This window comes from Mytilus trossulus, chromosome 1 (assembly GCF_036588685.1).
Source record: "Mytilus trossulus isolate FHL-02 chromosome 1, PNRI_Mtr1.1.1.hap1, whole genome shotgun sequence".
Classification (NCBI taxonomy): domain Eukaryota; kingdom Metazoa; phylum Mollusca; class Bivalvia; order Mytilida; family Mytilidae; genus Mytilus; species Mytilus trossulus.
The window spans coordinates 51,056,126-51,068,404 of NC_086373.1; the positions used below are offsets into that span (position 1 = coordinate 51,056,126).

General features: G+C 32.6%; 1 protein-coding gene across 2 annotated transcripts; it reads right to left on the reverse strand.

The window, feature by feature from the left end:
* Positions 1 to 2,764: 2,764 nt before the first annotated feature.
* LOC134726796 (transcription intermediary factor 1-alpha-like) lies at positions 2,765 to 9,790 on the reverse strand. 2 transcript variants are annotated; one of them, XM_063591214.1, is made up of 2 exons: positions 9,711 to 9,790; positions 2,765 to 4,591 (listed from the first exon to the last, which is right to left on the reverse strand). In XM_063591214.1, exon 2 carries the CDS (start codon positions 4,580 to 4,582, stop codon positions 2,822 to 2,824), a length of 1,761 nt encoding a protein of 586 aa, XP_063447284.1. In that variant the 5' UTR covers positions 4,583 to 4,591; positions 9,711 to 9,790; the 3' UTR covers positions 2,765 to 2,821. The 2 variants fall into 2 exon arrangements, with proteins under 2 accessions (XP_063447284.1, XP_063447290.1); XM_063591220.1 differs by lacking the exon at positions 9,711 to 9,790 and adding an exon at positions 5,047 to 5,123.
* Between the last annotated feature and the right edge of the window lie 2,489 nt (positions 9,791 to 12,279).

A 12,279-nucleotide genomic window follows, 5' to 3' on the forward strand; every position in this document is an offset into this window, starting at 1 on the left:
GTTGCTTAATGTCCAGTGGCAAGCATTTCATACATGTTCAGAAAGATACACATATTGAATAGTATTGCATATTTTCACTTTATTTAAGTTGTTCTAAGTTTGATTTTTTAAAATCCTTATAGCTAAAACAACAAAAGCAAATTCCACTTGCACGTCAAACTTATAAGTTCTATGTTACTGTGGATTCATTTATTTTCGTACCGATTTTCGTTGATTGAAGAAAACTTGCGTTAACATGGATATTTGATTTCGTGGTTTTTCAAAAGTCTGCATAAACTCCTATGCACAATTTGTAAACTGTCGGACATTTGAATTCTTTATTTAGGGTTATCATAAAATCGACGAAAATTGGTATCCAACGAATAATCATGAATCCACAGTACTTGATGTATCTCGGGTTGAGAGTTGTATAAGTGCCAATCATATCACATCTAATTTTAATGTCAGCAATTTATTAAAGTTTATTTATCATATTATGACTGTCTGACGGAATCCATCCTATCAACGAAATTTGTGTTTTATTTAAAGAGAAAACACTTTTTAATCTTACGTACTATATGTATTAAACACGGAGGGACAACTCCAGCAGTCAATTCAGTTCTAATCTTTAAGTAAATACAATTCAACGCGATATAATTAATACATTGATATTCCATTTAACGTATACCAGGGACCCTTTGACTAAGGTACAGTCATAATTCCACATATTCAAAACAGTGCAAAGATGACATGTCATTATTAAGTGGACAAAATACAACAGTTACCTCCCGTTGTACATATTTTGACGTATCTGATCAGCAGCCAACCCAACACTTTCTTGGTTAATCTATTTGCCATTTAGTGAGAACTGTGTGGACTAATTTCTTGTATAAATTTTCATCATTTATGTGTATTGTAACCAGAAAGAATAATGATATTGATATCTTAGTATAGATGTTGCATTTACAATGGATTGGTGCCTCCTTGGAGTATCTTATTTTATTGATCCAACCGTTTTGCTAAATAAACCAGACCCCTATACAATAAAGCACGGGTTAGTGTTTTACATGTGTCCGGATCAGCCAACAATATAGTCACAAAAGTAGAACATGGCTGCAAACAGATTTTTTTTTTTTTACACCAAACAATTCATACTAGACAATGGGAATTAAACTATCAGACACCTTTTGATGATGCACGTTAAGACCACCATCAGAAATCTTATTTTCCTTAATAGACATTTGATGCTATATGAAACACAGAGAAATCTAAGTGGGAACCAATTACTCGTTTAAACCTTATATTTTAGATATATCCTTTATCAGTGGTGGTGTATATTTATTGTTACTTCAATCTCCACTAAAAAGAAACCAAGAAGCAGGATACTTAGTTTCGTACACTTTGAATCAGTTAACACTAGTAAGCTTGGTTGTAAGTTGGAATAAGAGACATTCTTTTTGACAACTTAATCAAAAGACAAGCAAAACCCATCAGGCTCCTTCCATTATACATCTTTGCTGCAGTGCAAGTATGACATTTGTTGCTGGTTCTAAACACCTGCTCCTTTTGACCTTTTGTATAGTAAAAATACCTTATATTGCTTATATTTTATTTTAATTCTTTGTGTATAATGTATTTTCAATGAAAACTCATAATCTCGAATAATTTTTAGACTGAATGTGATTGTTCTTTACTAGTATCGTGCCTGACTAGGTCCCATATTTGCTTAGAAAAGCTGTCTTGTGTCTATATGTAAATGACAAATGATGCAAATTCAGCTTATTTTAAAAGGGAACTCGTACATGTATATCAGAATCCACTGGACCAAACAAAAATTAACATGACTTATAAATATAGAAAACATACACGAATGAAGAGATTTTTAAAGGTTTTGACAATACAAGATCGATTGGTTCAAAGCAAGGACTGCTTCCCAACCTGTGGAAGTTCAGAATATATTTGAACATATGAAAAATAAGAATGTGTCCATAGTACATGGATGCCTCACTCGAACTTTCATTTATTTTCTATGTTCAGTATCAGTGGACCGTAAATTGGGGTCAAACTTTACTTTGGCATTAAAGTTAGAAAGATCATATCATAGGGAATATGTGAACTCATTCTCAAGTTTATTGGACTTCAACTTTAACAAAAACTACCTTGATCAAAAACTTTAACATGAAACGGGACAGACGGACGGACGAACGAACGGATGCATAGACCAAAAATTATAAATGGGGCATAAAAGTGTGCGAAGAGAAATATCTTCGTAAGAACTGCTTATTTAAGTTCTGATGATCAATGTCGAACGACCGACCAATGTGGCTTCTAGCTAAATCCTATTTAACACGCGAATCTCAGGATGAAATAATTAAAAACTAACTACTGTATATACACCAAAAGAAACTTGAATGGTTATTCAGATGTACTGAATTAGTGTTCAAGTTGGTATTTTACATGTACTTTGGTTCAATGTCAAATTATGATCATATAGTTAGTCCCAAAGAGAAGATTTTTTTCTGCAGTTTATTAAACAAAAGTGTAGTGTCATTGCGGCATATTCTATGCATGCATGGCTGTCAAGCTATCGATCAATCATCAATAAGACCCCAGTAAACTTCGTGTTAAACTTGGGTTGCTTTTTAATTCATTTGTTTAATTTCATCCACAGTAAGTATTTTACTTTTGGCGGGATCTTTTTTTATTATGTACAACAATCAAAATGCTTTTCCATACACAATTTTACTTACAAGAGAGAAATTAAAATAGAACAACAAATTGATTAAAAAAAACTTTAAAACGTCCACAAGATGGTAACTTCAAAGAAATTATGTAAAAAAAATTAAGAACTGTAAACGTTTGAAAATTTTGGCTTTGTGATAACGTCGTATAACGCAACAACTCCCTTGAAACTGGCAGACACTACAAGCAATCGACTTGACCTTTGATCAAAATAAATCCCAGCAGGTCCATCCACACCATCAAGTTTGCTCAAAAGAGATTTACTTTGTTGTCCATCCGAAGATGTTACCAAGATGTTTTGCGAGAGATTTCCGACCACGAACACGTATCCCTCCCGATTGTAGGCAAGGGCACAAGGATATTTGAGAGACGGGTCGCGAAACTTCCATAGCTCGTTTCCTTCGAGATCGCAGCAGTATACTGTGTTGTTAATCTCGTCTGAATAGTACACGCAGTCGTTGTTAGCATTGACGCAGTATACTGTATTGACTTTGGCTGGAACTGTCTGTAGAATTCTTCCACTCAGGTTCATTACCTGGATTTTATGTCCATTGCAGCCTACAAACAATTTTTCGTCGTTGTAGAAAATAGCCCAGCACTGGTCCGTCATCTTGATGTTTTGGTATATAGGGTATCCATTGCTGACAACATCAAATATCTGTACAATGTTGTCCTCGGGAAAGCTGACTGCTATTCGGTCTCCATCTAGACGGGTTATATCATATGGTTTTCCCGTCACGCCAATATCCCTGTTGTGTGTTCCATCAATATTAAACATTATAAGCTTCTTATTATCACTCCAGTCGGCAAACAGAAGTTTTTCATCTGCTAAAATTACACAGCCTCTAAGATCAATCGGTATTCTTGACTTCCGTTTACAGGTCTTGATTTTCTTTATCACTTTGAGCATAACTCTATTTGGATCTGTTGTTTCAATTACCCGTGATGCAATGCTCTTAGTAGAGTTCCTATTCTCCGCCCTTGTTATGGATTCGGGGATTGCAGAAGGAGGAGGTTTTTCTTGGGTATCAATGCTTCCAAAACTTTTGATATCGTTAGTTAGAGATATAATTCTTGGATTTAAATGTAGGTATAGTTGTAAGTTCTCGCCTTCATTTTCCTTCAGAGTTGCTTCAATTAATCGCTTCTCTTTCGAGAACATCTTTTCCAACTTGTTGGATGCAAGGAAAGTTTGGACACCAGAACCAATTTTCTTTATACATCCAGATATTGTCTGAATATCAACTAGTTGCTGCTTCTTGGTGTCAATGTCAAATAAAAACTGTGCGATATCTAAACTGTGCTTCTGTTCACCTACTATCAATTCGTCTAAAATAGCTTTTTCAAGCTTGTCAAGATGTTCATTTAGCGCTTTTCTGACATTTTTGATTTCCGACTGTAAAACATCTTTTTGTTCATTGAGAAATTTTATATTGTCAGTACGGTGGCATTTGATTTTTTCTATCCTTTCTAAGACACCGACAAGATCGTCTTCCATTTTTGAAGAAGCAATCGATGCTCTCGGACTTTGAGATTCGTCATCGACTGGTTTGACGTCACATTGGCGATGAGTGTCGGTGACGCAATTGACACAGCACAAAGTCGAATGTGATTGACAGAAAAAATCAAACTTCTTCTTGTGATCGTAACACTCGGTTGTTAGATCATTTAGAAACGGTCTGAGGAGAGGATAAATATCCTCGTTAAACGTGCTGTGGTCTTTTGACAACTTGGATGATTGGTGGAGCTCCGCGCATTCTTTACATAGTCCCTCCATACAAACGGAACACCAAACCATGGCCTGTCTATGAGCCTTCCTTGTCTCACATGGTCCACAAAACAAAAATGGTGTACTAGCCATCTTCACAATCTGCAAATGTGAGAACAAAATTTGCTTGCATTAAATTATTTACAACAATTTAGCATTCAGAATGTTTCTCACACATTAGTACAGTAAATTGGAAAGTCCTGGCAACTGCTTCTGAGTTGAAACGAATAAAAATGTGTACATACTTATTGTTTGGGTTAGGTAAGTTCAATGATGTATATCGTAAGCTGTAGAATGACTGATTTGTAAGAGCTAAAAATAAACAAGTTTGCATTCGACAGGATGAAAATGAATATTTTTCAATACTAAATGCAGGAAACAAATGTGTACAAAAGTGAAAATAGATAATTCAATATTGAGTAAAAAAATTGAATATTATATAGTTTATGAATAACCCTGCGGTTAGCAACAGGTGAAAATGAATAGTAGATTCGAACTGCAAAAAGTCGTCCAGAATATTAAATGAAACTAAGCAAAGTAAGAAATTTGTTAAAAACCTTTCCTTATAAGTCTTACAAATCAGAGTACGATTTGTTTGTTATAAATGACTGTGATGTATATAGAGGAAGTAATCATTTGTAGTTGTATATATATATAGTTGCTCTTCAAGAGAACGATAATTTTCCTCAAATATATTTTGAGAGAATTACCAGGAAGGATACGTCAAATCAAAACTCATATTGTCACGATCTTAAACTCGTTTCTTTTTAACGCCTTTTCAAATTCGAATTAATTTATATTCCAGATATCCTGTAATCTCAAAACGTGTAACATTTGTAAAAATATCAAAATGGTCTGATGAACTCGGTCGTTAATGACATTAACAATCAAACTTTTTATTGCCATACAAATGGGAGAGATCCGTTTGCGCCAAAAATGCGTCCTTTTGCGCCACAACTTTTTTTCTCAAATGCTACGTTTGCGCCACCTCTTTTAAAAATTACATGATATCATTTGCGCCAAAAATAAAATATACGATTGCGCCAATTTAAAGAAAAATGACTTCTATATTCTTGTCTTTTGGCATATCCTGTATCAAATCTTCAGCAAAGCAATCACCTACTTCATCTGGGTTCAGAAAAGCTAATAAAAAAATGGTGTAACCACTTGCTAACATCCCTGCCAACTTTTTTAGACTCATTTGCTAGTCTAAGATTTTGTATTTTCGGACCCATGCCTGGCCAAGGTGAAAACGACATGCCTTGATGATAATTCTTGGGAAAAACGCCTTAAAATCTTCATGCATAGATGTAAAATTCATTTGGAGATTAAATCTTGCACAACATTCCTTAAACAAAGAAAATATTTTTCTATAACAGTCTCCTGATTTGGACGACAAAAGGCAATATAAAAGTGGAATATAATGTCTATTCCTCAAGCCAACTCATACGATTTGTGACAAAACTAATGTAAATAGTTCAAAATTCAATCATGAGTCCCTTATCCTTAGTGCCAATGACTTTTTTTTTTTTTTTATCAAATTAACCTTTGCTTTTTACCTGATTTTGTGTTGTTGGGCAAAGAATATTTACCATTTTTTTCATTTCCATTTAGGCTATTAAAACTTTCTATACGTTTAGTCTTTGTTAATTTTTCAATAAAAAATGGTCAAATGCAAGCGTTTTTTCTGCAATACAAAAGAAAATGTTTTTCCTCTTCAATTGTATAACAATATTGACACAACCGGTTATCCCAAGGAATATTTAGGTATTTCCCTTTTGACGAGCCTTCGCCTTTAGTCGAAAAAGCGAGACATAGCGATCCCACATTCCGTCGGCGTCCACAAATATTCACTCTGAGGTTAAAGTTTTTGCATTTTTAATAATTTTCTTATAAACTATACTGGATTTCTACTAAACTTGGACAGAAGCTTGCTCATGATCATAACATAGTATCCAGAAGTAAAATTTGTAAGAATAAAATTCCATTTTTTCTGTTCTTTACTTATAAATGGACTTAGTTTTTCTGTCTGAAACATTACAATCACTATGTGGCTAAAGTTTTTAAAATCTAAATAATTTTCTAAACTAACATGGATTTGAACAAAACTTGGACAGAAGCTTGTTTATGATAATACGATAGTATCCAGAGGTAAATTTTGAGCTTTGACACATTCCCCATTTCCTTTCTCAATTTTATTTGAGAAAATAAAATTCCATTTGTTTCCGTATTTTTACTTTTGAATTGACTTAGATTTTCTGCCAGGAAACAACACGTTCACTCTGTGGTTAAAGTTTTTAAAATTTTAAGAACTTTCTTATACTATTTTGGATTTGTTCCAAACTTGGACAGAAGCTTGTTTATGATCAAAAGCTAATATCTAGATGGAAATTATGGTAAAATTTTGTACATGAGTATCTATAATTTACTAATAAATGGACTTAGTTTTTCTGCCAGTTAACATTACTGTGTATGTAATCATTACATGCAGTCTGCAGTTAAATTTTAGAAAATTGATATAAACTACCCCGATTTTTACCAAACTTGGACACTCGGAAGCTTCTTGCAATCATGAAAATCAAAAGATAGTATCAAGAGGAATATTTTATTGATTTTTTCCTCATTTTTGTTGGGCCTGCGAATAACAGCAAAAGTAGGCGAGAAACTGGGTTTCGCGGAATCCTTACAAATTTTTCTATTAATAAATTATGATCACTTAATATCCTTAATCTTAATTTAGTGATATTATGTCTATTTTCAAATATAAATTCAGATATCCTATTATATTTCTATTTCATTACTTTGTTTTAATAGTTTATATATTAATAGAAGTTTACTGTAATAATTATTTTTTTCTCAATTTTATGTTTATATTATTTTTATCACATATTTTGTACTGATATGTACGTTTTTGAATGGCCAATAATAGCCGGAAGTCAAGGCTGGTTATCAGCCCTCGGGGCCGATATCGATATCAGCCCTCGAAATCCATATCAAGCCCCCGAGTTTAACTTCCGGTTACCTGTCAATCAAAGACTATTTGTAAACAAGTTGAACACAATGAAAAAAATTTAGAAAGTTACGAATTTGTTGTTGTAGAAAAAAGTAAAAATTAACAGTGAAAATCACAAAAGTTCCCGTAAAATTTTGACGTCATAAAGAATTTAGAAAATATATCACGCCACACTGGAATGAGTAGCGATATAGGATTCTTCCTAAACATTTTTTAACATTTGAAATGTAACACTTAGAATTCTTAGAATTAATATATTTATTGCAAGGATTTGTATAGTGAGATCAAATACAAATCCTTGTTTATTGTAAATTATTTCTGATACATTTCAAAAACGTTGTTTACCTACTGTGATACAAACTTTTTTTTTAACTCACAGTGATACATTTTTTTTTTTTTGGTTAAATGTTTTTTTGATTTTGATGAAATAAATTTGGAGTAAGCTATTTATTTTCTCTTGCTTGAAAATATATGATAAATAGATTATTACATGTAATTTTCCATATGGTCCATGGTCATGATCAGCCCACGACCCATATCAAGCCCTCGGGCTAAAGCCCTCTGGCTTGATATGAGAGTCTAGGACTGATACCAGGGCCATATGGAAAATGCCATGTAATAATCTATGAATAATGATTAATGATATTAATCTCACTGCACAAGATGCTCAATTCGACAATAAATGTCTCTTCAGTGATGATCGATACCAAAATATTTGAAAAGTCAAACATTAATAAACAAACCACGACAAACCAAACAGGACAAAATACATATGATATGTACTTTGGGACAGGACAATTTTGTTTTTGCCCTCCCCCTTCATTAATTTCAATTATTTTCGTGTTTAACAATACAATAAAATGAACATAGATTTACTTTAAATAACTTGCAATTGCTATTTACCATCAATTCGAAGTTATCTATCCACAGCGGTCACTGAAAAGGGGGAGTGCAAAAATAAATTGCCCTGTAAAAAGTATACACAGCTACTTTTGCAAAGGTACTATTTCTGTACTACAAATCTGTAGTACTGGAAATTTACTTTTAATATTCAGTACTATTTTGTAACTTTAAAATTATTGTAATATTTAGGTACCTGTATTTTACAGTTCTTAATTTGTACAGGAAATTAAGGTACTACAGATTTTTGGTTAGGGAGCTACCATTTGATTTTTAGGGGGGGGGGGGGCTAGGATGAAATTTGAAAAAAATAGACAGGACAAGAGTTTTCAGTAAAAAAAAGGCAGGATGAGACACTTGCAAAAAAAAAATCAGGACGACAATTTAGGTAAAACAAAGTCAGGATAAACTAAAAAAAAAAGGCAGTACCGGCCAGAGTGAAAATAAAAAGGCAGGACAGAGATTACAGCTAAAAAAATGCAGGACAAAATTTTTCATCCCCCCCCTAAAAATCAAATGCTTCCTCCCTTACTACCGTTACATTTTCAGCATTTTGAAAGTTTTTCTATTTCAAATCTCTTAAAATGATGATTTTAAAACATTTTTTTTTAACTTTCAAAAAGTTTCAAGTTAAAGAAAAACATTGAATATTGTATTATTTCTGTACCAAAATATTTAGTACAATTCAAGTACTGTCAAATACAAGTACCTAATTATTACAATTATTTTAAGGTAAAGAAATAGTACTAATACAAAATATTAAAAGTAAATTTGCAGTACTACATATTTTTAGTACAGAAATAGTACCTATGCAAAAGTAGCTGTGTAGCCAAAGACAACCTATCATGTTGGTTTGTATGTTATTTGGAACATCATTCGATCATCAACAAATGAAATAATTTTGTGACACACAAACTTTTATTTATTCATTATTTCTTAAAATATCGAATTTTTGAGTTTCACATACAAAAAATGCTACAATATATGCATAATCTAACAAATGTTCAATGGTACAAAGTCTAAATTCTTTTTTAAAACTGTCAATGGAACTGAAGACAAGCGGCTCTTGATTAACTTATTGTGTTAGAAAATTTGTTGCATATATATATATGTATATTGTAAATTGTAGTTAAACTTTGTTTGTCATTCTATATTTTTTTGCCAATACATATTATTGTATTATTAATTTGCAACTAGTCATGATAGACATTTATGGCCAATTTTTGTTTATTTAGTTGCCTTTCATCGACTGACTTTCAATTGTCAAATTATTTATCAATTTTATAACATAAAGATATATATTCCTACCTTATATCTTGATCTTATATGTCAGACTCCCTTTGATTACAAGTTTTTTTTAGTAATGAGGAAATAATGAATGTAGGAACAATTAATTAATTTGTGTGGTATATATTTAAGCAAAAACAATCGCCGGATTTAAGTACTTCATTCTACCGGATTTTGTACTTTTCTAAAACTTTTATACCGGCTTTTTTTTTTTACGTTTCATAAAATAAGTTCCGAGTATTGTCTAAATTGTGGTAAATTTTCAGTTTTACGTTTTGAATCTTCCGCTTGATAAGTATTTTTGATGAGAAAATTAAAATTGATCAGGGTTTCTAAAAATATCAACTTTCAACAAATTGTTTTAATTTTTTATTTATTGTATTTTTTTTTTAAATATATATCACGGGAGCGTTTACTATACATGACATGCAGACACGCCTAAAATCTATTATGAAAACAAAGAGCAAAGCTTCTCGTTTTAAAACATATTCAAGCAACCCAACTTTTAAACTAAATTAATTGAGACCAAACTCATCATTTCAAACGATGATACATAATATGTAAATAGTTCATATTTAGATATCATGATTCATCATGTAGTTTTATTTTAAAAACTCATAATGGTTCACATCAAACTATCGTAAATCTGAACTATATTTTCAGTCTAAGTCCACCTACTGTTAAATCGAATCAATCAACCTGAAAATTGTTGAGAACATTATCTGCTGAACATTATAAAATGTTAATGTTTTTGCAGATGAAATTACATAAATTCAAATTATGTATATGTGGCACTATTAACCTCAATGTCCTCAATGGCTAAGAGTTACTGTCAGTTTTTTCAAAGCCCAGTTACAATATGAACTGTCTAACAAGACAGTTCTTTAATACAACTACGAACGCGACTTTAATTTAGATGAATTTTGTTCATGATATAGGTACTTACTTTTAGAAAGCCCAAAGCCACAAATAAAATTGTACTAAATAGTGACCATTACTTTTGGTCCCATATACTTAACATCAGGTTAATTAAAGCAAACCTATAAAAGTTAAATTAACTGGCCACAACCCGATGACCGTCTTTTACTGAATGAAAAAGCAATTATCATAAACTTGACTGGGGTCACTACAGTTTATCTTTCGACTGCCAGTAAAACCCTCGTCAAAGTTGAACGTTCATTTGGGTGTGCGAAACGTCCTAAAAGAGCAAATATTAATAAAAATCAAAACCCTGATCACATGCGCAGCACACCTTCAATATATGTACCAACAGGCAGCAAAATGAAAACTTTCTAGGATTTAAACTGAAGGAGGGGTAGTCTGGAAACTCTCCTCTTATTTAAGTAAATACTACAAAAAATAATGACAAAGTTCAACTATCTCCAACAAAAATAAATATCAAGCTAATTAAACTGTAGGAGGGTTTTGTAGGAGGGGTAATCTGGAAACCCTCCTTTTATTCAAGCAAATACTCCAAAAATGACAAAGTTCAACTAACTTAAAAAAAGAGCAAATATGAATAAAAATCGAAACCCTGATCACATGCACACCTTCAATATATGTACAAACAGATAGCAAAGTAAAAACTTCCTAGGAATCAAATTGTAGGAGGAGTTATGCGGAATAACTATATACTCAAAATGGGACGGACGGAAGAACGGGCGAACGGAATAACGGGACGGACAGGGGTTAAACAATACCCCCACCAAATTTCAGTTGCGGGGGCATCAAACTATAATACATACCTTCATATCGTGAAAAAAATTCTAAGACAAATGCCTGTGGGTTTCGTCCTGAATATGCTTGAAATGTTTGTCACCGGACATGTAGCAACCAGCAACAATTAATTAATACTTCTCTTTATAAAGAAAATTGCTGTCACATTATCCGTGAATGGGACCTTATAACATTGTAGAGTTCTATTAGGTCTCAGTCACTGAAATAAAGGCCACACAAAACCAATCTAATTAAAAACCAATCTCTCACGAGACATATCAGAAAACGGGAGCATTGACACATACAAAACACATATATATCACAGGTATTTGGGGCATGGACCAAATCCCGAAATCCCAAGCCTTAAAAACACACGTTCCGGAGTCCCGATAAAGGTCATATCCCCCCTCAAGTGAGAAGCTTCTTTTTTCACTTGAGGCTCGTATGGATAGTAAAAAAGTTATTGTAATCGACTAGCAATGGATTGTTGAGACTTGATATATGTTTATACATTGTAGAAAATTGAAAAATAAAAAAAATAAAAAACATTTTTTTTTAGTGAGGTCCTAAAAAGGGGGGTTCATGCCCCAAATACCTGTGATATATATATGTATATATTCAAATATTACTAGTAACCAAAATACTACGCAGGGGCGGATCCAGCAATTTTTAAAAGGGCGTTCCCAATCATTGGATTCCAATTATATGTCCCCATTTAAATGCATCGATCGTTAATAAAAAAAAAGTGGTTCCAATCCCAGGAAACCCCCTTGGCCTGGATCGGCGTGTTAATGTGAATAGTTATCAGCCTCACATTATGCTACTTTGGAATGACCTTATCATGCTACGTCATGAATCTGATGTTCAGTAGTGG

What these genes read in the sequence shown, in the direction of transcription:
- LOC134726796 (XM_063591214.1), bottom strand. Translation starts at nt 4,582, where the DNA reads ATGGCTAGTACACCATTTTTGTTTTGTGGACCATGTGAGACAAGGAAG.